This window comes from Meles meles, chromosome 18, assembly GCF_922984935.1.
Source record: "Meles meles chromosome 18, mMelMel3.1 paternal haplotype, whole genome shotgun sequence".
Lineage (NCBI taxonomy): Eukaryota > Metazoa > Chordata > Mammalia > Carnivora > Mustelidae > Meles > Meles meles.
This window is the reverse complement of record NC_060083.1, coordinates 64,028,902-64,054,137: the sequence shown is the minus strand read 5'-3', so window position 1 is coordinate 64,054,137 and position 25,236 is coordinate 64,028,902. Positions and strand designations below refer to the sequence as shown.

Here is a 25,236-nt window from a genome sequence, read left to right as displayed (position 1 = left end):
TGCGCGCGCACGCACGTCCGCCCCTCGCTTCCGGCGCGGCGGCCTCGGCCGGACAGACTGGACCCTGGTGTCCGGCCTCCCCGAGGGCATGCGGCGCTGAGGAGCAGCGGACTCTTCGCGGCGGCACCATGAATCTCCTGCCGTGTAACCCCCATGGCAACGGGCTGCTCTATGCCGGCTTCAACCAGGACCACGGTGAGGGAGCCCCTGCGCGCGCCCGGGCCTCCCCCCGGCCTCTTCCGGAGCCCCCCGACCCGGCCCGGCCCCTCCCCGGACGTCCCCCGACCTGACCCGGCCCGGTCCGGCCCCTCCCCGGAAGCCCCCCGACCCGGCCCGGCCCGGCCCGGCCCGACCCGACCCGACCCGACCCGACCCGGTCCCTCCCGGGAAGTCCCCCAACCAGGCCCGGCCCCTCCCCCGGACGCCCCCCGACCCGACCCCTCCCCGGAAGCCTCCGGCCCAGTCCCTCCATAGACGCCACCCGACCCGGTTCCCCACCCCCGGACGCCCCTCAACCCGACCCGGCTCCTCCCCGGACGCCCGCGACCCGACCCGGACCCGACCCGGCCCCTACCCACCCCACCCGGTCCCCTCCCCCAAGGCGGCCCTTGACCGTGCCGCCCCCAGTTTCGTCCTGGCCTCGCGCGCCGGCCCTCCCGGCGCCGCTCCCGCGCGGGCGGGGGGTATGGGCCGAGGTCGGGGCGGGTCCCTCGCCTCGGACTTTCTGGAGCTCCCGGGCGACGGCCGCCCCCGCTCGGTCCGCCGCCTCCGCGGACTCTCGCCGGGTGCGCGACGCGGGCTCCCCACGGCCTAGCTCGGGCCGCTGCTGCTCCCGCGCGCGCTGAGGGCTCCCGGCGGCGAAGCTGCGGCCGCGTCGGCGACGCTGGGTCTGTGTCCCGCTGCCACGCGGACGCCGCGGGCGGGGGCCGGCGGGGTGCGGGTCCTCGCTGGGGAGGAGGCGTCCCTCAACTCCCCTCGCGCGTTTCCCTCTTGCGTCCGGACCTCGAAGGACTTGGCTGGGGGAAGCGCGTTTGTTTCCACGTCTCGGAATCCAGCCGGGGCCCCTGGAAGCGGGAGCGGAGGGCCCGGGAGGCCCGGGGCGCAGGGCGGCCTCTCCCCGGCAGCGTTACCGGCTTCCCGCGGGGGAAGGGGTGGCCGCTGCGGCTCAGGCACAGACCGGCAGAGCTTTCACTTGGCCGCTTTGGAAGTTTCGTTTGCGAAGACCGTCGCGGTGGTGCTGTGGTCGGTCTTGGGGAAACGGTTTTCAGCGGACGGGGCTGCGGCAGTGTTTGGCCGGCGTTGCCCGTGCTGTGCTCGGAGGGGTCGGTCCAGCCTGCCCGCAGGTGCTGATTGTGGTGTCACAGGAGAGCTGGGGAGAGCCCGGTGGCAGGTGGAAAGAGGCGAGCGGGTTAGGCCGAGGAGGCTCCCGTCGTTGGAGGAGGGCACGTTTCCTTCCAGTCTTCCAGGTCGTGGAAGGGCTCTCGGAGGAGGTGGCAGGTAGCCCTGGGGAGGATTTGGGACAGGTGTGGGTGCTGAGCCAAAAGGTGGTTTGGGTTGGGCGGGACTGCAGGGATTGTGCGAGAACCTGTTATGAGCGAGGCATGAGTTTGAGGCAGATGTTGGACATCGGGCAATTCTGTAGCTGAACACTTTTGGGTTTGATTACTAGAGGAGGGCCAGTAAGGTGTTTGATTGATTGATTTATTTGGCAGACAGAGGTCACAAGTGGGCAGAGAGGCAGGCAGAGAGAGGAAGGGAAGCAGGCTCCCTTCAGAGCAGAGAGCCCGACATGGGACTCGATCCCAGGACCCTGAGATCATGACAGGAGCTGAAGGCAGAGGCTCAACCCACTGAGCCAGCAAGGCACCTGCCAGTAGGTTTTTTAATGGGTTTGATAATAATTGAGAGCTCTTTAAGGAATTAACAGTGATAGAACAACTCCTTAAGAAATACGTTTTCAGCATATTTCAGCCTTCGGCTCAGGTCATGATCCTGGGGTTGAACCCCATGTCGGGCTCCTTGCTTGGTGGGGAGTCTGCTTCTGTCCCCCACTCTCCATGAATAAACAAAATCTTTAAAAAACTAATATGTTTTCAGTAGAAAGAGATGGCTAACCGGTAGTAAGGGCGGGAAGAGGTAGCCATAAAAACTGGTGATACTTTCTGCATCTAGAAAACAAACAGCTTAGTGTCTTGAAGTCGTTTAATGCAAGAGAATCATTCTTATGATACCTGCCTTGATGCTGAGTGAGGAATCTTTGAATTAAGCTTCAGTATAGTATTCTAGGCTCAAAATGATGCTGATTATTTAAGAAACCAGTGAAGATTATAATATGTTTATAAAGGTTTTATCAAAGATTTTTTTTAAAAAAAGATTTTGTTTATTTATTTGACAGAGAGAGATCACAGGCAGGCAGAGAGGCAGGCAGAGAGGGAGGAGGAAGCAGGCTCCCTGCTGAGCAGAGAGCCCGATGGGGGGCTGGATCCGATGGGGGGCTGGATCCCGGACCTTGGGATCATGACCTGAATGGAAGGCCGAGGCTTAACCCTCTGAGCCACCCAGACACCCTCAAAGATTATTTTTGAAATAGAGCTGTGTGGGGCACCTCTGCAGCTCAGTCAGTTGGGCATGCGACTCTTGGTTTAGGTTTCAGTGATGATCTCATGGTCAGGAGATCCAGCAGAGCCTGCTTGGGATCTCTCCCTCTCTCAAGAAATAAAATACAGCTGTGGGTCTTAAAAGACCACATTTCAATTGTCTGAAAAATACCCTTCTGTAAGCCCAGCTTGTTTCATTTTAACAACTTGTAAGTAAAATTAGTTGGGGGTGGGCGCCTGCGTGTCTCAGTGGGTTAAACTCTGCCTTTGGCTTAGATCATGGTCTCTGCTCAGCAGGGAGCCTGCTCCCTGGACCTCCCTGCCCCCCGCCCCACCTGCCTCTCTGACTATTTGTGATCTCTCTCTGTCAAATATTTTTTAAAAAAGTAAAGTTAGTGGTTTTGTCTTTTTTTGTTTGTTTTAAGGTTTTATTCTTCCATTTGAGACATAGAGAGCACAAGCCCTGGTTGGGGGTGGGGTGCAGAGGGAGTAGCAGACTCCCCGCTGAGCAGGAAGCCCGACAGGGGGCTGGATTCCAGGACCTCAGGATCCTGACCCCAGTCAAAGGTAGACATTTAACTGACTGAGCCACCAAGTTAGTTTTTTTATGCCTTTATACTTCAGCTTCTGGTTACCCTTAGGTTAATTCCCTTTAAATTTATGCTAGATAGTTGAATTTATTACATTTTGGTTTTAGTTATACTGATTTTTTTAAAGATTTTATTTATGTATTTGACAGAGATCACAGTAGGCAGAGAGGCAGGCAGAGAAAGAGGGAAGCAGGTTCCCTGCTGAGCAGAGAGCCCGATGCGGGGCTTGATCCCAGGACCCTGAGACCATGACCTGAGCCGAAGGCAGAGGCTTAACCAATGAGCCACCCAGGTGCCCCTAGTCATAATTTTAAATGTTCAAACTTATATCTTTTAAAAATAATTGGCATGATGGTTTTTGAGACTCTTGAGTGTTGAAATATACATTTCTATAATTTTTCTTTCTGTTCTCTTGGGAAACTCACATTTTTGTGTATATATCCTTTATACACTCGCTTATTCTGCCTGGACCAAGACCTGACGCCATAGACTGCTGTCCTTGGCTCGCTTCACTGTAGCTGTAGCCAGGGGCGGGGGGAGGTGGTGGTAGTATTTGCATATGGGCTGTGTGTGAGTAATCTGTACACACACACCTCAGAGATACTGCAGGTTCGGGTCCAGACCACTGCGCTAGACTGTCAAAATAAACCAAGTCAAGTGAGTATTTTTATTTCTCAGTGCCTGTAAAAATTATGTTTACGCTATACTGCAGTCTGTTAAGTGTGCAATGTCATTGTGAAAATGTATGTACTTTAATTTTTTTAGGTGTTTTTGTTTTGTTTTTTTGTTGTTGTTTTATTTATTTGACAGAGATGACGAGTAGGCAGAGAGGCAGGCAGAGAGAGAGGAGGAAGCAGGCTCCCCGCCAAGCATGGAGCCCGATGTGGGGCTCGATCCCAGGACCCTGGGATCATGACCTGAGCTGAAGGCAGAGGCTTTAACCCACTGAGCCACCCAGGCACCCTGTATTTTAATTTTTTTAAAAGAGATTTTATTTATTTCCAAGAGAGAGCACCAGCAGAGTGAGTGGCAGGCAGAGGGAGAGGGAGAAGCAGGCTCCCCATGTGGGGAGCCCGACACGGGACTTGATCCCAGGACCCTGAGATCATGATGTGAGCCAACGGCAGAGGCCCAACCGACTGAGCCACCCAGGCGCCCGTGTACATATCTTAGTTAAAAAATACTTCATTGCTCGGGGTGCCTGGGTGGCTCAGTGGGTTAAGCCTCTGCCTTCAGCTCAGGTCATGATCTCAGGGTCCTGGGATCGAGCCCCACATCGGGGTCTCTGCTTAGCGGGGAGCCTGCTTCCCCCTCTCTCTCTGCCTGCCTCTCTGCCTACTTGTTACCTCTCTCTGTCAAATAAATAAATCTTTAAAAAAAAATACTTCATTGCTCAAAAATGTTAGCTACCACCTGAGTTTTCAGTGAGTCGTAATCACTAATCACAGGTTACCATAACAAACATACTCATGGAAAAGTCTGAAATCTTGCTAGAATTACTAGAACGTGCCACGGAGACTCGAGTGAGGCGGTGCCGTGCGGAGTGGTGGGGTAGAGGCGCCGGGGGCAGGGCTGCCGCAGACCTCCGGCTGGACGGTGCCCAGGGTCATGAAGCAGTGCGGGACACGGGTGCCCCCCGCAGCGAGGCCAGGGCCATGTTGCCCCCCACCAGCTGACCCAGGCGCCTGCGGAGTCCCTAGCTGTTGGACAAAATTGTGTGAACGTAGCAAGGATGATGGCTAGACTTCTTTTTTTTATTAATTATTTTTATTAACATATCATGTTATTTGCCCCAGGGGTGCAGGTCTGTGACTTGTCAGGCTTAGGCACTTCACGGCACTCACCATAGCACATGCCCTCCCCAGTGCCCATCACCAGCCACCCTACCTCCCCTCCCCGCCACCAGCAACCCTCGGTTTGTTTTGTGAGATGAAGAGTCTCTTACGGTTTGTCTCCCTCCCGATCCCATCTTGTTTCATTTTTTCCCTCCCTCCCCTCCATGACCCTCCCGCCCTGCCTCTCAAATTCCTCATATCAGGGAGATCATACGATAATTGTCTTTCTCTGATGGACTGACTTCGCTCAGCACAGAACCCTCTAGTTCCATCCGCGTCGTCGCAGACCGATGCCTTGACTTCTGAAGAGAGCGGTTGCCAGCCTTTGGTGTTGGTGAACCCTTTCCTCCTTTGTCGTGGAGGCCGCTGTACTTCCAGAAGAGTGTGTGTGCCCCAGAAGGGGGTTCAGCTTGACGAGTTTTCCAGCCTGAACACACTGGCCGTCCTGGGCTCCTTCCAGTCACTGCCCTGTCCAGCCTGACTTCAGTGCTGTAGTGTCCTTTTGCCTGTCTCTGTACTTGACTTTTGTTCTTGGCTTTTTTTTTTTTTTTTTTAAAGATTTTATTTATTTATTTGACAGAGAGAGAGATCACAAGTAGGCAGAGAGGCAGGCAGAGAGAGAGGAGGAAGCAGGCTCCCTGCGGAGCAGAGAGCCCGATGCGGGGCTCGATCCCGATGCGGGACTCGATCCCAGGACCCTGAGATCATGACCTGAGCCGAAGGCAGCGGCTTAATCCACTGAGCCACCCAGGCGCCCCTGTTCTTGGCTTTTTTATTCAGCCTCCCGTTTGTGAGACATTTTCCATAGTGCTGAGTACTGTAGAGCATTCTCCGTGACGCATAGCAGTTTTCTGTGTGACTGTGTCACAGTCAACTCAGTCTGCCGTTGGGAGGCATCTGGGCGGGCTCCAGTTTTCGGCTGTTAGGCTGTGGAAGGGCTGCTGTGAACGTTCTGACGCTCACCTTTGCACACCTGTGCTGTTTCTGTGAGGCGTGTGCGCCCAGGAGTAGAGCCGCCCGCCGTGCTAGATCCCGCAGACAGTGCGCCAGGGTGGGGGCCCTGGTTTGGCAGCCACCAGCAGGGTCAGAGTCCCCGTGCCTCCGGACCTGCTTCATACTTGGCCTTTCCCGCCATTTTGGCTGTTCCGGTGGATGTTAATTGGACTGTTAACAACCTGGTGTGTGACCGTGACTGGGGCTTCGAGGTTAGGCTTGTTTACAGGCGGGAGGAGGTCATGGGAGACCTCAGGCCACTTTCTGGAAGGCCACGCTGCAGCAGCCCTTTCCTCCCCTGCCCTGGTCTGCTGTGTCCACACTTGCTGGGATGGGTCACTCGCAGCTGTCTCGGACTTTCTTGTTCTGTCGTTGCTGCTCCAGGTCTGGGTGTCTGACACGCAGCACTCAAGACACGCGCTGGGAGTGGGGACGCCCGTGGCGAGTGTTAGCAAGAGGCAGGTATTGAGGGAAGTGTGCGGGGGCAGAATGGCGAGTGCAGGTAGCTGGTGAAGCCCTCTCGGGGAGCCCTGCAGGAGGAAGTTGGAATGACTCCAAGGGCTCTTTTTCACATTAGGTGACCGAGAACGTTGTGCCAGGTCGTGCACGTCATCGAGCAGCAGCCCTGAGGAGGGGAGCTGGGGCATGAGCAGGCCACGTCCGGGTGCTCGGAGCATCTGCAAGAGCTCTTAGGAAAGGCTGTTTTCTCCAGACCCCTTGTTTTTGCTGTTCGGGCCCCTGCGCCCTCAGCTGGGGTCCCACTGCAGCGATTAATGTCTGTCTCTCTCTCAACTTTAGGATGCTTTGCATGTGGGATGGAAAACGGATTCCGAGTCTATAACACCGATCCGCTAAAAGAAAAAGAGAAACAAGGTAAGAGTGTTGACATTTCCTAGTTCCTCCCTTTCCCCAGGCTTCAGAGAATCTGCCTTTTATCCCACTGCTGGTGGGGACAGGGTGCTGGTTTCAAGAAGTAAATAGGTTCCTGGCCCTGTGCCGGCCTAGACGAGGTGCAGGGGTGATCCAGTGGATGTGACTCGGCTCTGTTTTCTCCGGGGGATGTGGACTTTGAAGCGTCCTGCGTCTTGGCCGTGTTCTCAGTTCTCGCTGGCTGTCGTGGGAGAGCTCAGGGTAGCTGGTGCGAGCCGTTGTCTCCCTGCTGAATGTGAAGCTGTAGAGGACTCAAGTGATGGGTGTAAGTCAGCATGTGGGACTCTTGACTCCTGATAAATGACCACTTAGAAAATACTGTCTGCAGTAGTAAGTTGTAGTTATTCTGTTTACGTATCTCAGTGTTTTAAGTTACGTTTTCGGGGAATACAAGTTTTCAGAAGCTTCTCAAGTGGAATCAGGACTTCTCTTGGTAATACTGAAATAATGGTGATCCTTTTGCCATTTGACAGGAAAGATTGGTAAATGGTACAGGTAGAATTTTTTCAATTTATTTTTACTCCAAGGTATTTTTCTTACACTTTGGTTGTTTCCTGCTCTCTCTGCTTGCTAAGAGAATAAAGCCGACAGACAGACCAGTCTCAGATGAGTCGTAGAAAATGGGGACACCCTTTGCCTTGCCGCTGTTGTGCTTTTGGTCTTTATTCAGTGCGCAGGTTCTGTTTTCTGACGCTGGGACTCGTCTGTGCGCCTCAATTCTCTACCCAGCAGCCCCCTTCCGGCAACAGCTAGTGACCCAGCGTCAGGGGCTTTCGTAGGTCTTCTTGACAGCAGAACCCTCTGTCGGATGCAGTGTTTGTGCCGCAGCTGTGGGGTCGAGAGCAGTAACCAGTGCTGTGCGTGTAGGCGTTCACTTCGCATCGAGGTGTGTGACGTTGGTTTATTAGAGGCACACAGGGTAGCTGGCAGTTAAGGGCTCAGGTTCTCGGCCCACATTGTTGGGGAGGGATCTGACTCTGCCCCCTTGCCAGGCTGCTCTGTGACTTTGGGCAGGTGCCTCCCCTTCTCTTGGCCTCTCTTTGCGTAAAAGAAAGGTGATGACTGTCTACCTCCTAAGATTATTGTGAAGATCAGTGAATTAGAATGCCGAAAACACCTAGATTAGAGCTGGGCCCGAGTACTGAGTGCTGCGTTAGCTCGTGCCTTCCTAACCTGTCAGCCCAGCAGCCATGTGCTCTCAGTGGGCCAGTGAGCACTGTGGGCTGTGATGGGAGTCTGACTTTCACAGCAGGCTGACTTTTATTTTTTTGGTTGCTTAGTGAATTAAGACAACTCTGCTTTATATGGATAAATAGTGACAAAATACTTTGAAACAGTTTGACTTGTAAATACTTTTTATTTAAATTGACCCAGAAATTTAGGAGTTACTTTGGAGTTGAATCATTAGCAATATATTGACAGCTATTTCCTAATTAATGAAATGTATAACAAATTGAGGATTTCTTCTAAAAATATGTTAGGGCACCTGGGTGGCTCAGTCAGTTGAGTGTCTGCCTTCAGCTCAGGTCATGATCCTGGGGTCCTGGGATCGAGTCCTGCTCAGTGGGGAGCCTGCTTCGCCCTCTCCCTGCCCCTCTCCCTCCTTGCTTGCATATGCTCACGTGCGCTCTCGCGCTCTCTCTCATAAATAAACTAAAAAAAAATGCGTTAGAGAAGAAGCATTTTAAAAGTCTAAGTTCCAGAAGGGTTTGTCGTTCTCACGCTGAGGGCGAGTACTGTTTCCTCTTGCTGCTCAGCTGAACGGTGTCTGGGGACATCTGTCCCTAAGCTTAGCTTGGAGTGAGTTTGAAAAGGGTCGTGGCGGGGCAGCGTTGTGCTTCTTGATGGCGTATTTTAAGCAGTCCACCCCTGCGCACTTGTAGGTGGGTCTGCTGTTAACATTTCTGGCAACTTAAAATGTTGCCAGACTGGATCTGGTTCCTGTTTCATCTTGCGGTTTGCTTTCCTAAATGAAGAGGAAGGAAGTGTGCCTGCCCTTCTTCATCGTCACCCCCAGATCCAGGCTGTCGGCCCTGTTATGTCCCGTGTGGCTGTGGCACCGAGTAGGTGTGACTGGACGTGAGCTGCCTCTCGCGGGTGCACCCACCGCCGGCAGGCACTGGGAGCTGTTGGAGGCAGCTTTCTCCCAGCTCCCTCCCAGGCCGGGGGTCCTGCATCTTAGTTACAGCTCAGGTGGGTTTGCAGCTCTCCTCTGCTCCAGAAAGCCGGGGGGCCCCCGGGAAGACCGTCTGCAGTGGCGGCCTGTCTGGAGTTCACGGTGACGCCGTGGGGTCCAAGTGTAGGACTCGGATTCACATCTGTGCATGTGCTAGGAAGAAGGTTCAGGAACGATACATTTGGATAAAGTAGGATACCCAGTGATTATAGAAACCCAAGAAATACTCCTAAGAAGTTAATTTCACTTTTTAAAAAAATTTCACTTTTCATTTAAAAATCCAGCTCTCCGTGGTGCAGGTGAGTAGAACTCGTATAGCTCGTGCTCAGGGAGCTGGCGCAGCCTGCAAGGTGGGCAGAGGGTTCAGAGGCATTTTCCTGTCTTCGTGTCAGCCACGTTTCCCTCCACACGACCAGTGCTCACACATGTGGCGCTGGCAGCCAAACGTGGGGACGTAGAGAGGACACAGAGACCGAGAAGGAGCAGCACGTGACCGAGGTGGGACGCCGGTGAAGGCGGCCTGTTCCCGAGCCCACGGGGCAGTGGCTGGGCGCCCGCAGGGTCTGGTGCTGCGCTGGGGCTGGGGACGCCGTCCTGCATAAAACGGGCTCCTGGAAATAAGAGGTGACCTGTCGTGCACCATGTCTGACATGACCCAGTCCGGCGACCTGCCTGACATGGCGGTGTGTTGGGGGCCTTCGTCCTCATTCTGTCTAATGGACCGCATGCTCGTGTGCTCACCCCGGCATGTCGGGACAAAGGGAGGGAGGGAGGGAGTGGATTGTCGGGGGCGGGGGGGTGTTACATGGCAGCTTGTAGCTTTGGCTTGGCTGTGGAGAAGCAGACTGTTCCGTGGCCGTTTCATGACCTCAGTGGTACCGTTGAAGTTGGTAGAATCTTTTTGTCGGGTAATTTGGCAAAATGTGTTCATTTTATACAGACGAGTTCTGATGATGCATTAATTATACCTAAAGGGTTTTATCTGAAAGAAAGCGCTGGAAGAAAGACCCCCAGATACTTGCATGAACAACATTACTCTTGACCCTGAACAACCAGGAATGGTGACGCAGTCACACTAACCCACTCCTCGCACCATGTGGCTGAAAATCCACGTGTGGCTTTTTTTTTTTTTAAGATTTTATTCATTTATTCGAGAGAATGACTGAGAGAGAGCACAAGCAGGGGAAAGGCAGAGAGAGGAGGAGGAGGAGAAGCAGGCTCCCTGTGGAGCAGGACCCCGACCTGGGGCTCCATCGCAGGACCCCGGGATCATGACCTGAGTCAAAGGCAGACGCTTGACCCGCTGAGCTCCCCAGGTGCCCCCATGTATGACTTTTGACTCCGCAACAACTTGACTGCTAATAGCGTGGTGTTGCCTGGAAGCTTTATTGGTAAGAGTTAACACGTGTTTGTATGTGTGTATCGTATACTGTCTTCACACGGTAAAGTAAGCTCAGGAAGATAAAATTCTGTTGAGAAAATGCATTTACAGTATCAGACTGTATTTGTTGGAAAAAAAGTCTGTATTAAAGTGGACCTGTGCGGTTCAATCCTGTGTCGCTCAGGGGTCAAGGGGATGGTCAGTCCTTTCTGGTGTTTCTGTGAGGTCTTGAATTTCGCGTTTCTCCCGGAGCCGGCAGATGAGCTTTGGAACCATCCAGAAGGGCCGTGACTGATCTGTCAACTTCTGACTTCCAGAGCTTTTGCTTCCCCACTTGCCCTTTGCTGTGCCCTTCCTGGGCGACGAGCTCCAGTCGCTGCTGAGCAGGGTGCAGAGCTAGTGAGAACAGGGTGCTGCTCTGCACCAGAAACCATTCAGAGTGGGGTTTGCTTCTCTGAGCCCCAAACTTCTCGCTGGGTTCCCATTGCCTTCCCCGGTGAGCATCGTCTTCCTTTTGTCGTGGAGGACATCGGGAAGCCTGCTTCGGTTTTCCTCTTCAGTTACTTCACCAGCATCTTTGAGCATTTCAAGCCAGTGGAAGGGGTGTTTAAGGATTTTTTCTAAATTTATTTGATAGACAGCGAGAGGGGGAACACAAGCAGGGGGAGTGGGAGAAGGAGAAGCAGGCTTCCTGCCAAGCAAAGAGCCTTATGTGGGGCTCCAGGACCCTGAGATCATGACCTGAGACGAAGGCAGACGCTTAACAAGTTAGCCACCCACATTTAGCATGCTTTCTTAGAGCTTAGAGGTTTTGGCTACCCCTTAAAATATGGCTTTAGGTATTTCATACATTTGGTACGTTGGCTTTGTAGGCTGCTGGGTGTTCAGCATTTATACCCGGAAACACAGCTCGTGAGGACGGGCTGCCGAGGGAAGTCCAGAGCTCTCTCCTGGCCAGCCAGCAGTCTCATTGCTGATGGCAGTCACATACAGATTGCAGATTAAAGTCAAATGCCGGATGTTATGTTTCCCCTTTTTTCTATATTTAAGTGGCAAAATACACATACTAATTTTTTTCAATTTCATTTCAGAATTTCTGGAAGGCGGAGTTGGCCATGTTGAGATGTTATTTCGCTGCAACTATTTAGCTTTAGTCGGTGGTGGGAAAAAGCCGAAGTACCCCCCCAACAAAGGTAAAGTGATGGTGGGCTTAATGGTCCTGCCTCCCGTGCTGGGCGTGTGGCACTTTCTAGAGCATCTTGGTGTTTGCGGTTCCATTTGCTCTTCCCTGGTGGCCCTGTGGGGTACGAAGGACCCATCACCGGCAAAAGGCATCCGGAGAGAAAGTCTTGTCTCCGCCGTTCACAGGAGAAAAAGCGTGCAGCAAGGTCACCTGTTCCCGTCCACATAAAGCTTTTCAGTTGATGTTGGCTAAACGGGGGCCGTGCCATGCCTCTGGACCCCGTTTTGTTCTGAGTACCCACCTGTGGGTTGGTGTCGTAAATGTTAGGTGTTCATCTTAAAGTGAGGGTTAGGAAGGGTATTTTTCCTACCGAGAGCCATGGACTCGCAGAAGCATCGATTTTGCTGTCACGTAGAACAAAAAACACGTAGAAAAGAAAACGGGAGCTCTAGGTTTAAGAGTATTGTTCTTGGTGTGTGTGTATAATCTCTGGGTGGTGAGAGAGATTATGGTGTAAAAGGTCTGGCTTTTAAAGTAAGGGAGAAACAGACACTTTACTAACCACGGCCTGTACTTGATACTGTAAAGCCAGGCGTGGGCTGGTGGGGAGGAAAGCAGGGTGTTACACCAGGAGAGGGGCAGGTGGATGGCGGAGGTGGGTGAGGACAGACCCAGGGGGTCTTGCATACTGGCTGAGGGTGTGGTCAGGAGAACAGTCCTGTTCTGGCTTAGGAATGTTCTAGTTTGGAGGCAGTGTATGAGACTGGAAATGGCAGAGTGGGAGCCCTTATTCACAGGGAGGGATAGGGAGAGAGAAGTCAGGGGGACTGTCCGAGTCCAGTGCTGGTGAGCCCGCAGCCCTGGAGGACTGTGATGTTGGAACCTGCTGGTGATAGGTTCCTGAGTGGGGATGGAGGGAGGGCATGGATAGCTCTCTTTCTAGATTGGGCAGGAAGGGAAGGTTCCAGGAGGTGCTTTTGGGTGTAAGGACGGGCTGGAGGTCTGCTTGAGACCGTGTGGCAGGGGGGAGTCAGGTGAGCATGGCGAGGCGTAGAGTCCTGGATGACCTTTGGTAGGTCCTGGGGCCCTGACTTGCAGCTCTGAGGGGAGTCTGGCGGACAGCGTGAGTGGCTTGGGGAGTGGAACTGCCCGCGGTGGTGTGCACAGACCCCTCCAGCTTGTCACGACCAGGGCTAAAGGGCAGAAAGCCTGGGTTGCTGTCTGGCACACTGCCAGCACAGCCTGGGTCAGCAGAGCCTGTGGCTTGGGAGTTCAGAAAGAGGCCGTCCAGAAGCCACCTAGAGGCCACTGTGCTCAGAGTGCAGGGATGGGGACTCCAGGGAGGCTCCGTTGGTTAGGCATCTGGTGCTTGATCCCAGAGTTGTGGGTTTGAGCCCCACGCTGGGCTCTATGCTGAGTGTGGAGCCTCCTTAGAATTCCTTTCCCCGGCTGCTTGGGGGCGGGCACCAGTCCTGCAGCTGGGGTCGGCCTTTGCCGTGACGCGTGTTAGTGATCACTCATGAGGAAAGAGAGTCGGGAGCCCGGCCCTTCGGTGCGCCGTGGTTTTTCAGTAACGTCAACATTGCTACTTGAATTTACTCTAATAGTTACAAATGAAGACACGGTGTTGAGATGTGAAGAGGTCGTGTCTTCGGTTTGTGGAGGACAGTAGAACGGTTAGACCAGAGGAGACTGGTCGACCCAGCGCGACGGGCAGGTTCCGGCCGAGCCCACAGCTGTTCAGGCGGAGCGGCAAGGCCGCCTCTTACTTAGAAGCTTAGCGGACCGAAGGGGGAGAATTCCAGAATTACCGAATCTACCTTTCGTTCTCAGGAACTGTGTTAAAAGGCAGACATGCCAAATCCTGGGTGTGTATGTAGAATTTCCAGCACACCGGGATGGCAGCCCGCAGCCCGTGCAGACCACGGGGAGCCGCAGGTCACCCGGGTCCATGGCTTTTTCTCACTGTCTGTGGCATTGTGTCTGGTCACTTTCCTTTTGTGAGTGAGAATTTGTGCTGCTGGTTCTGGGGCTCTGTCATGCTCTTTCCAGAAACTTCCGAAAATCGAGTTTCCTCGGATTTTTGACACTGTTGACGTGGCTCCTCTGTGGGATTCTCCCTGGACGGGGCCGGTTTACGTTTGCTCCGAACGGCAGACTTTGTGGTGGTGCTCGCAGAAGCTTACTTTCGAGCTGCTTTTCAGGGTCGAGCGTACGCGTCCTCTGCCGGGCGGTTTATTGTCTCCGTGAGGGGACCGTGGACTGAGGTCCTGCCCCACGTACTGACATGCTGGCGCTCCCGGGCACTTCGAGGGGAGCCCGCTTTGGGAATGAAGAGATTTATCAAAGACGGCGTTTTAAAGGGGTGACAGCGGCAGTCTGCTCCGTTTTTGAGTCGCTATAAATTGTACTCTCTTCAGTAGTAAACAGTTCCAGAAGTTTGTTAGTTCTCGTAGGTGGTGGTGTCTCTTGATTTGAAATGGAGGTCACTGAGTCCATTCTGGCAAAACTTGCCCCAGAACTCCACCTCCAGGACGCGTGGTGGTCATGGTGTCGGGACCTTTGGGGGAGACACTCATTGCCTTCTACCCTGGGTCCCCTAGCCCACGGCCTGCTGAGGAAGCTTACGTTCCCTGACCCCACGGCCCCCTAGACAACTTTGTAAGAGAAAGGTGCAGGAGATAGAGCACGTCTGATACCCCAGTCGCACACCTGTCCCCCAGCTCCGTGCGGCCGTCCTCGTCCTCAGGTTGTCTGTAAATTTCCTCAGCCCTTGGGGTGCGGTGACCGCTGCTTCGTCCTGCCGGCGGCGCGAGCAGCTTGTGGGGCGGACGAGCAGGAGCGGTGAGGCTGAGAGAAGCCCCCAGCCCTGGGCTTTCACGCATTAACCCGGAAGCCTCTCTTTTCTTGCCTGATCCAGGGGTGTCTCTAGAACTCCAGTAGGAGCTGTGGTCACGCCTGCTTTTGGCTCGGGCAGGTGGAACCGAGGAGAGAGGGGTGGGGAGAAGTTTGCCCGAAATCCAGGCGAGGTTGGCAGAAAGGAGGGGTGCGTGTGCGGCGGAGGGGAGACCGGGCTGGGCTGCCGGCAGGGAAGAGCCGGGCAGGGGGTGCGGGGGACGCTCTGCTCTCAGAGGAAGCCTGGCGAGCGGTGGGCCGCCAGGTCCCTCGGGTCTGAGACTGGGCGGTGGGAGGGCAGCACCTCCCGCCGCTCAGAGACCCGTGAGGTCAGGACGCTGCTGCGAGGCCTGCGCACCGGTGCGCCCACGAGTTCTCTCTGCAATCGCAGTGATGGTCTGGGACGACCTGAAAAAGAAGACTGTCATCGAGATCGAGTTTTCGACGGAAGTCAAAGCGGTGAAGCTGCGGCGAGATCGGTAGGTTTGCTGTCCGAGTTTTAAAAGTGGAATAGTCGCTTTCTCTGACGACGGCTGAAATATTTTCACGTTGAAGGAAGAAGCGTGTTTGGGAAAATCACGTCTTCAGATGTGGTGATTGTAGCTTACGACCCAAAGGTCATGCATTCTCTGTATTGCTGCAAAGGAGGTGTGCGTTTTACGGGCTTCCCGGGATCGCTTAGAAGCGGCTTGTCGGTGCCTGGACGCAGCCCCTGGTGGTCCTCAGTCCCTCAGAGGATGGTCCCTGTCCAGCAGGTTCCCACTGAGGACCCGAGGCTGGAGCCTTCCTGCTCCCAGTCCGGCTTTGCCACGCGCTGCCGCCGTGAGTGTTCCCAGTTGGAAGGTGAAGGAAGACCCGGATCCTCCTCGTTAGCGAGACGGGGGCACGGCCGTCACCTGTCAGAGGGAGCGGGCTCCTCTTGGCCGTTGCCGTTATGGTGTTCAGGAGAACATAGAAGTTTTGACTGTTCAGTTCAGCAAGATAGAGTTCCATTAGTTTGGATTTTAATTTGGTGTTTCTTACATCTTACACTCCGATGTGGGGGGGCAGAGATGTTGAAAAGGTGAGTGGGAATAGGGGACTGTCACACCTGCGTTCTGAGGTAGGCTTGTGACTTCCAGTAATGTTGATGGTCAGGGCCCCCTAATAATGCAAATCCTGGAGCCAAATCCAAGGACCTTCCAGTTTCTAGCATTTCTAACTTATCCGGCTTTGTCGAAAAGTGTATAAAGAAACACTTTCTGCGCTACGTACTCTACTCGGTTCTTACTCTAGATGAAATATTTGATGAAAATGTCCCTGACCCTCAGGAAGGTCCATTAGTCCGCCTGGGCCCTGGTGCTCGGGAGAGGCGTGTGTCCCTCAGTGCCAGCCCCTCCCCCGGGGGCTCGCAGGTGACCGACCTCCAGAGACCTTGCCTGCTCAGGGCTCTGATTCAAGAATGATCCTTCTGTGTGTGCTCTTTGGACCATTTCTAAATTTCAGATGATAAGAACAAAAATCACAAAATGCTTGAGTTTCGCTTTTGGGAATAGGAATTCTGATTTTTTTTTTTTCTTTCCAGAATTGTGGTTGTTTTGGACTCAATGATTAAGGTGTTTACATTCACACACAACCCCCATCAGTTGCATGTCTTTGAAACCTGCTATAACCCTAAAGGTAAGAAATGCAGAGGAGTAATGCTGGAGTTGGTCCTGTGCAGGTGGGGACCTGTGCTGGTGCCCTCTCCTGCGGCAGGTCTCTCTGTCTGAGTGGCGCTGCCGTGGTGGGACGGGTCCTGAGACTCGCTGGGGGCACTGACCGTGACAGGCTTCTCATTTTTCCTCCTGTGCCCTTTTCCCTTGGTACCTGCCACCGCCTTCCGGGAGAGCTCTCCAGGCGGTGTTCTCACACCAGCACCGGGCCTGCCCCATCGTCAGGGGGCAGAGTGAGGGGAGTCTCTCCCCCGCCCCCAATCATTGTCAGCCGGGTGTTGTCAAGCGGTCAGGAGCTCCTTGGGCGACCTTGGAATTGTGTGTTTTCACTGAGTTCTGAGGGGTTTCCTTCCCTTTTTCTTCCGGAGCAAGGATTGCATGTGACTTTGTTCCTCATTGTAGCACCTTAATTTCTTTTTAAAATTCTTAGTGTTTTTCTTCTAGAGCTTTACTGAGCTAGAATATCCATACAACTCACTCATTTTGACTATATTGTTGGATAACATTTGGTCGTTTTGGACAGCTGTGTAATTGCCGCCGCAGTGGAGGAGAGTTGCAGGCGGCCCCCTTCCTACCTGGCCTTCAGGTTTTGCCTTCTCGGTTGTGTTCGGGTCTTTCTCTTCGCTTCCCAGACCTCAGGTTCTTCCCGGTGTGTGCGTTCTTCCTCTCGTCTTTGCTGCCAGCTGACTTTGCGCAGTGTGGGTCTGCCGGATCGTTCATCCCCTCCAGCGTTCGGACCGTGGCGAGCAGAAGTTGGTGCGAATGTTCGCAGACATGTCTTTGCCTAGAGGAATTTTTAGTGCTCTCGGGTGAATACTGGAGATGGTGTTGTGACGCTGTGCCCACGTGGATAAGATACTTACCGCAGCCGTCTAGAGAGGCGGGGTCCTCTTGCACCCCCACCATGACGCAGGAGAGCCGGACGGCGGCAGCCGGTGCCCCAGCACTCGGTACTGTCCCTCTTTTGAACGTGGGGCGTTGCCGTGACCGAGGGAGCAGTATGTCTCTCGGGTTTTGTTTGCATTTCTCTGAGGACTGGCAGTGTTAAGCCCTTTGTCATGTGCTTTTTGCCATTCAGACATCTTTTATGAGGCGCCTTCACATCTTTTCCTGTTCTAACGCCGTTTATCTTCTCACTGAGTGGTAAGACTTCTTCTGTGTTCTAGATAAGGGTCTTTGTCACTCTTGCAGATATTTTCAGTTTGTGGTTTTTTTGCAAAACAAAGATTTTCTTTTATGTGTTCTTCTAGAAGCTTTAGACCCTAAGTTAGGTCTTTAATCCATTTTATTGCATGTGGCGTGAGACAAAGGCCCAGATTTGTATTTTTCTTTATGAGTATCCAGTTTCTAGTACCATTTGTTAAGAAGACTATTTTTTTCTGCCTTGAATTATCTTGGTACCTTTTGTTTTAAATCAAGTAAGTGTAAGATTTTTCTGGATTCTGTTCTATTCCAGTGATATGTCTTTATGTCAATATCATAATTGGTATCTAGAGCTTTGAAATAATTCTTGAAATCTTAAAACTCAGTAGGATAAGTTCTCCGATGTTGTTCTTACCTTACAAAAAAATTTTTGGCTATTCTAGGACCTTACCTTTCCTTTTAACGTCTAGTGTCGGCCGGCTGGTTCAGAAAGCCTGCAGACAGCTTGACTGTGACCACGGTGACATGCGGGCAGAGTCGATTCTAGCCGTGACCACAGTAGGTCCAATCAGATCAGCTCTCCGTCCATCAGAAATTTTTTTTTCTACATTGTGTTACAGTGTCTTATACAGCACTGTTAAATTTATTCCTAAGTATTTTGGGATTTTATGCAATTGTTAATGGAGTTTTTATACTTCACAATTTTGTATCCTCAGTGGCTAGTACCACGGAAGACGGACATTTTACAAAGTTTATTTAAGAACAAGTTCAGCAGATGGTTCCGGGTGTGAGGCAGTCTCGCAGGAGGTAGCTTTGTGTGATGATGATACCTCAGGAAAAGATTCTGTGATTCTGATATAAATGAAAACCCTTGGGGGTGCCTGGGTGGCTCAGTTAAGCATCTGACTCTTGGTTTCAGCTCAGGTCATGATCTCAGGGTCATGGGCTCTAGCCCCACCTTGGGCTCTGGGGCTCAGCGGGGGGTCTGCTCGAGATTCTCACTTTCCCTCTACCCTGCCCACCCTGCGCATGCTCTCTCCCTCTCACTGTCTAAGATAAAATATTTTTTTAAAAAAATGCAAACACATAAGTAAGTCTTATGTGGTTTTTTTTTTTCCCTCGTGAGCTGTAAGACAGAGAATGGGTTTGTTTGGGTAAGGCAGAGGCTCTTAGACAGTCGTGAATGCTTGATGGGTTCTCTCCATCTCCGATCAGGCCTCTGCGTCCTGTGCCCCAACAGTAACAACTCCCTCTTGGCCTTCCCGGGCACGCACACGGGCCATGTGCAGCTTGTGGACCTGGCCAGCACCGAGAAGCCGCCGGTGGACATTCCAGCCCATGAGGGCGTCCTGAGCTGCATTGCTCTCAACCTGCAGGGAACAAGAATTGCAACTGCATCCGAGAAAGTAAGTGCACGTCCCTCCCCTGCGAGCCGCGCGCCTTCCCCAGCAGCCCTGTCCTCCCGAGGACCTGGAGTGTGGCCCTGCAGGAAGCCGGCCCTTCCCTGTGGCTTCAGACTCCTTACGGGTTCTTGGCCACCTTCTCTTGGAATCAAGTCGTAGTTGACACAGACCATTGAAAAGTCATTTTCCTTCATGAAGCCTCATCTTTTTGACAGCAGAGTCACTGTTCCTTTTTCTAACTGGCCACGGGAGTTACCGTGAAGATGTCATTTCTCTAGACCGAGAACAATAGCCCTCCAGGAACATGCCTGCCCGGGCTGTGTGTTCCCTCGGGCATCTGCCGGGGCAGGGGAGGCAGGGTTAGTGGAGGGCTGGCACCCAGGGCTCTGGCTCCTATCCAGGGCTGTGGGGCTCAAGAGCCACCAGCTTATTCTCGGGTGCAGCGGAGGGAAAAGTGGAGTTTTAGATGAGGAGGGCGAGTTGGGAAGGGGCTGTATGGGCCAATGGGTTTGTGAGTATAATATTCATTTCAAAAAACTAAAAGGTTGTGAATGATAATAAAACACTTCACTGTTTTTCAAAGGGGACCCTTATAAGAATATTTGATACTTCATCAGGGCATTTAATCCAGGAGCTACGGAGAGGATCTCAAGCAGCCAATATTTATTGGTAAGAAAGCGCCTCCTCCCCCCTCCCCTCCCCGCCCTGTCTGCCCTGAGAGGCCGTGGCTCTGGGTTGACGGCATTGAAATGCCGCCTGTCGGACCGAGGGAGAATCAGGGCCCCTGCCTGCTCTTTGGGGGTTGGTGTCGGCTTGTTTTATTAGGAAGAACTTTAAGTCGTTCTTATGGGAGTATGGACGGAAGTTAAAGAGAATGTAATTAAGCTATCATGGACCCTGCCTCCGTGTTCGTCAATACTTGCCAGCTTCGTTTCTTCGTCACTGTGCCTCCAGCTGACTTTCCTGTGGTATTCTAGGACACACACCAGAGGCCTTGTTAGCTCATCTGTAATCACTCGGGGTCTGCAGCCCTGCCGTGGGGGACCCCTTGCTGGGGTGGGCTTTCATGCTTTGCGTCTGTGGCCTTTGCGAGTGCTGGGCGGCATTTGGGTCTGTACGATAAACACATGATTAACATGCACGTCGTGACTGTGCCCGTGGAGCCCTGCGGGGGCTCGCCTCTGTGTCTGCTCTCAGGGCCTCTCCAGCCGGGGTTGGGGGCCTGCCCAGCCCCAGTGATGCTCACCTCCAGAGGCAGCCTGCACCTCCAGGGGCCAGGGGTATCACCTGAGTGGTATGAAGGGGTGGCCACAGGAAGCCCGCTCCCCAGAGTGGACCCTCTGGTTCCGTGGAGAGCGCTGCGGGCTGCTTAATGGAGGGAGGTGGTGCGGGAACGGTGGCCGTGTGGAATTCAGGAAGGCCAGGGCTCGAGGCGCCAGCTCCCATGGCAGCGTGGCACTAGGGTTGGGGGTTTTCTGCGTCCACAGGAGCCCAGAGCGTCCTCTGATTTCTCCGCAGCATTAACTTCAACCCGGACGCTTCGCTCCTCTGCGTGTCCAGTGACCACGGCACAGTGCACATCTTTGCTGCCGAAGATCCGAAAAGGAATAAACAGTCCAGGTAGGTTTCCCGCGGTTAAGAGGACAAGCCCCTCCTTCAGGCACATTGGGTGGGAAGTGCAGTCGCTCATTTGTGCGACGGACGTCCAGAGGCCGCGACACGTGGTACAGCCGTGAATGGATTTTTCTCTAGCTTTCTTGTAAGAATACGGGATGTGTGGGACACAGCGCGTACAGAGGGTGTGAACTGACCATTTGTCACTGGTCAGCAGGAGGCCCTGAGGCAAACTTGGGGGGAGTCAGTCGTCAGACGCAGGATTTCAGCGACAGGCCTGGCGTCCCTCACCTGTGCGGTGTTTGGCGTCCGCAGTGTCTGATGTGGAAATGGGCGTCATTTTTACCTCCTTTCCCAGACTCCAGTTAGGGTTCAGTCACCTTCCCTGGGATTTAGGACTCGTCCCTAAACCCTGGTGCCTGTCCTCACGTTTGCCATGCTTAGCAAGTTAATTTAGAGGACCTGTGCCCCTTCTGGTACTGGTGCTTTCTGGGATCACCACAGCCATTTGTAAGCACTTTGTTTTTTGTTCACGTGAGAAGTAAAATTAAAAGGAAAAATAGAATTTAAAGTATCTGGGCTCAGGCCATATGAGAGAGCCATTTTTTTCACCTTTATTATGGAGACGTAACTGCCTTTTCTCTCCCCCCTTGCCCTCCTAGTCTGGCCTCAGCCAGTTTCCTTCCAAAGTACTTCAGTTCCAAGTGGAGTTTTTCCAAGTTTCAGGTTCCCTCAGGCTCTCCGTGCATCTGTGCCTTTGGAACAGAGCCAAATGCCGTCATTGGTAAGTGGTCCTTGTGCTGGCCGCCCCGTGCTCCCTCTCCTGGGGGCGCCAGCGGCCCCTGCCCGCTCTCTGGGGTTTCCTAGGAAGTTGGGAGGGGCAGGTCATGTGGTGTTTGAACTGATGACCAGATACCTCCATACCTGTGTCGAACGCAGGCGCCACCCCAGAACAGTTGGGGTTCCTGGTCACGCGTGTGCTCAGTCAGGAGTGGGGGGGTCCCTTGTTCCCCACATTCAGTCTGGGTTGCTGCCCAGAGCAAGGCCGTTTAGAGTTGAGCTCAGTGAGGTCTGCTTGTTGTTAACATTAAGGGCAGAAGCCGCGTGAGTAAAACGGTCTCCTTCTGTCTCAGCGATTTGTGCAGACGGCAGCTACTACAAATTCCTCTTCAACCCCAAGGGGGAGTGCGTCCGGGACGTCTACGCGCAGTTTCTAGAAATGACCGATGACAAGCTGTGACTCCGCTGGGAGTGCAACCAGCACCCACGGCCGGCCGCTCCGCAGCACTGAGTGTGCCCTTCAGACCCTGGGGCTGGCGCCGGGGCCCTTGGGCCTCGTGGGTCAGCGGCCAGAGGACTGCCCCGGGCCCTTGGTCCTGAAGCCATCCTGTGGTTGTCTCTTTTCCTGAGCAGGGCTTCCCATTTCCAGTATTAAAGAACGAATCATCAAGGCAGTGTAGACACTCAGTGGCTCTGAGCTGCCCGGGCCCGACTGCTGGCCCGTGACCTGTAGTTGAGCTGTGATGCTAGCTTCCGTGCTTCTGCCGCGCCCTCCCTCCTGCGCCCGCCGCGCGCTTGGGGGCTCCGTGCACACGTAGGGACTGGGTTGACAAAAGGATGGACAAATGGAAATTTGTTTTGGCAATAGGTTCCATCATTTTTACTGAGTCTGTAATGGGGAAATGAACAAACGTGTCCATGTGAGTTCTTACGTTACCACCAGATTTGAAAGTAGAACAATAATACCAGCAGCTTGCCTTACAAAAGGAGAAGAATTCCTTCTCTCCTCTCAAGATGAAGCGAGGAGAGACAGCCGTGTTAGCACAAGGTGGGCGTCTCTCCGCAAGCCGGCGTCCTGGTCTTGTCCGTGCCTGTCGTGAGCCTGTGGTGCGGCCGTCCCCATCTGTCTGTCGGAGCTGTCGGCGTGGAGGCCCAGGTTGGGCGCCCGCGGGGAGCAAAGTGGCTTTGTGGGCCCCGCGGGCCTCCCGAGTTTCCCCGTTGTGTGCAGGGAGCAGAGGAACAACGTTGACTGTCGGGATCAGTCCCCGAGGAAAGCGTCACTTAATAGAGGATGTGGAGGGAAAGGCTGGGCATTGCGGCAGCGCGGGCCCGACGTCTGCGGGCAGGAGCCGGAGGCCCCGCCCGGCGTGGCCCTGCGGGCGCTCCGAGGAGAGGCACGGTAATGTTCTCTAACACTTGGTGACTAAAGCAGGTTGTGGGCTCTATATTGTTAGTACTCCCAGAGGTATGTGTTTAATTTTCCTAAATTCCCTCTAAAGAAACCCAGTTGTACGGTTTTGGTTTCAGGGTGCAAACATGGAAAGTCTGCGGCGGCAGCGCCGCGTCCTGCCGGTTCTTACTGTCGCGTGATCCGCCAACTTTGTGTGTGGGTTTCACTGTACAGCATGCATGTACTTCTGTGTGTATTTAATCATGAAGTTTAATTTTGCACTTATTTGTAATGTTTCTTTTAAATAAAAGTGACTAATTTTGTTGTACTCTGTATCCGTCAGGGGAAAAGAATTCTATGTTATAGAGCCAAACCCTAGTTTTCAAATCTGCTGACGTCTTCCGGTGTCGGCAGTCCCGCCTGTGAGCAGGGGGGCGGTGAAGAGCGTCGTGTTCGGTGGCACTGTGTATGGTCGTTGTCGCGGTGGCACACGGGACTCCCTCTGGGGCAGCACCTGGTCCGTGTTGGGGTGACCCCTCAGACACGTCGGCCCCAACTCTGCGTAGAGGCTCGGAGGGTCCTTCACATTCGTACCGTTACTAGGTCACGTTTCCCCCAGTAGAGTCCCTCTGGCGTGTCCAGCTGTGCAAGAAACCAGGAAGCACGTTGTATGAGAAACCACAGCTGTTACCCCGTGCGTGGAGACGGCTGCAGAGCTGGTGGCGGGGGGGTGGGGACAACAGAGAGGCGCCGTCTGGAACACCTGGAATGTTCTAGCACGCCCTAGGAGAGTCCAGTGTGAGAGCATGGTCCTGGCTCCGCCACGCCAGGCATGACCTTGCATCCTTCACAAAATTAGGACATCCCGGGCCACCTGCGAGGAGCCCCGGTGTATGCCCTGTGAGTTTTCCCTCGGGATGGTGAAGGCTCCACTTGTCCTCCGGGACGGGCCCCATGGAGCGGGTCCGGGGCCTGGAAGGCTGAGGTGGTCAGACACCATGCACCCACCCAGGCCCGTGCTTGTGACCTTGAGTCACCCCACTAGGGAGGTGTGGGGAGGAGCAGTGTCCGCAGCACGGGGCGCAGTCCGGTGAGCCTTCTGAAGGCTCAGTAGAGCAGAGCCAAAACTGTTCTCGAAACCGATAACCGTCGACTCGAAGCTCTGTGTAGAGAGAGGGGTTCCTGGAAGCCAGGGCCGCCGCCTGCTGTCTCCTCGCGTGGCCATCAAAGGGACACAGACAGGTTCTCCCCCCAGGGAGAACTGGGGGGAGAGAGAACTGCTGGGCCGGGCAGCAGGTGTCAGTGTCCACATTCAGTCCCTGCCTGGGTGGTGCCGCTCACTAGGCTGTCCCCTCGGTCCTCTGGCAGACGGGGATCTTCCTCCGGCCCGTGGAGGCAGGCACCGTCGCCGGAGCACCCTGCAGCCTCGTCACCGTCCACGTTGGGCTGTCCCACTAGTCAGGGTGCGTCCTCAGAAGCTCTTGGCCCTACTTGGCCTGCGGGTGACGGCGGAGTACCAGGGGCCCGCCGCCCGCTCTGCCGTGGGACGCCGCCGGCCCTCCGCGTCTCCCGGGACCACACGTCTTTACCAAACTTGGAGATGCCGAGATGGTTTCGCGAGGTGGGCCCCCGACCTCCCTCCCTTCTTTCTGTAACAGGCATCGGAGTGACGACAGCACTTTGGGAACTTGGGCCAAAATTTTGATCCTCGAAATGGATCAGAGGATGCTTACAGTCGAAGTTCACAAAGTCCTAAAGTAGGAAAGAACAGATGGGAGAATCCAGTCGGAGTGAAACTGCCCCGAGCTGCCACCTTGGGAGGAGGCCACTCCTGGAAAGCCTCTGCCTCTGGGACGCAGCAGCTCAGTTTCAGCAGCCGCCCCTCAGCTAGAAAGCTCGTGGACGGGTCGGGCCGTACTTCAGTTGCCCAAACTTGCTGATTTGTGTTTTTTGCTGTTGCAGACCTCTGGGAACAGTAACCCTTGTGCACATGTTCGCACGCTTCTCAAATACATGTGCCACCCTCCCTGCTGGGTTCTGCCGGTGTCCCTGGCCAGCACCCGCCGCCTCAGCCTCACCGGGTCCGGGCTCCGGGCACAGTTGCTGTCGTCTGTGGTGGACAGGGAAGGTCTCCATTCTCGGCAGGTGGAACGCTCGGAACGCCTTCGTGGCCACGTGCATTTCGCCTGTAGACCGCTTATTCAGGTTTGTTTCTCTGTGTGTCTCGTCTGTGTTGTTTGGAGGGACGTTTCCCATAACTGCCCCACCCGTCCTCTTTTCTGCTTGGTGTTTGTTTCAGTTTGCCTCTGCTTAGCTGTGTCTGCGTCTTGAATGTTTGTGGTTTCTGGTACCAGCTCGTGGGTAGGAAGAGCAGCACTTCTCGCTGGGCACTGTTCACGGGCTTTGCACTCCTGCGAGAGTCTGGTCTGTGCCGCTCTCACGCACTGCTCACATCTCGGGCGGCCCTGATCCTGGCCTCTCAGCGTCCTCGTCTCTCGAGGTTAGCATCTGGGCGCTCTTTTTTTTTTTTTCAATAAAGATTATTAATTTATTTGACAGGCAGAGATCACAAGTAGGCAGAGAGGCAGGCAGAGAGGGGGAGAAGCAGGCTCCCCGCCGAGTAGAGATCCTG

General features: G+C 54.1%; 1 protein-coding gene across 2 annotated transcripts; it reads left to right on the top strand.

Moving 5' to 3' along the window:
* Positions 1-22,939, top strand: WDR45B (WD repeat domain 45B). Of its 2 annotated transcripts, none has more exons than XM_045985110.1 (10): positions 1-195; positions 6,814-6,888; positions 11,594-11,695; positions 14,972-15,059; positions 16,145-16,239; positions 18,633-18,823; positions 19,404-19,489; positions 20,339-20,440; positions 21,155-21,218; positions 21,568-22,939. In XM_045985110.1, the coding sequence occupies exons 1-10, from the start codon at positions 129-131 to the stop codon at positions 21,649-21,651; spliced, it is 954 nt and encodes a 317-aa protein (XP_045841066.1). In that variant the 5' UTR covers positions 1-128; the 3' UTR covers positions 21,652-22,939. The 2 variants fall into 2 exon arrangements, with proteins under 2 accessions (XP_045841066.1, XP_045841065.1); XM_045985109.1 differs by having other exon boundaries at positions 2-195; positions 21,097-21,218.
* Positions 22,940-25,236: the final 2,297 nt, after the last annotated feature.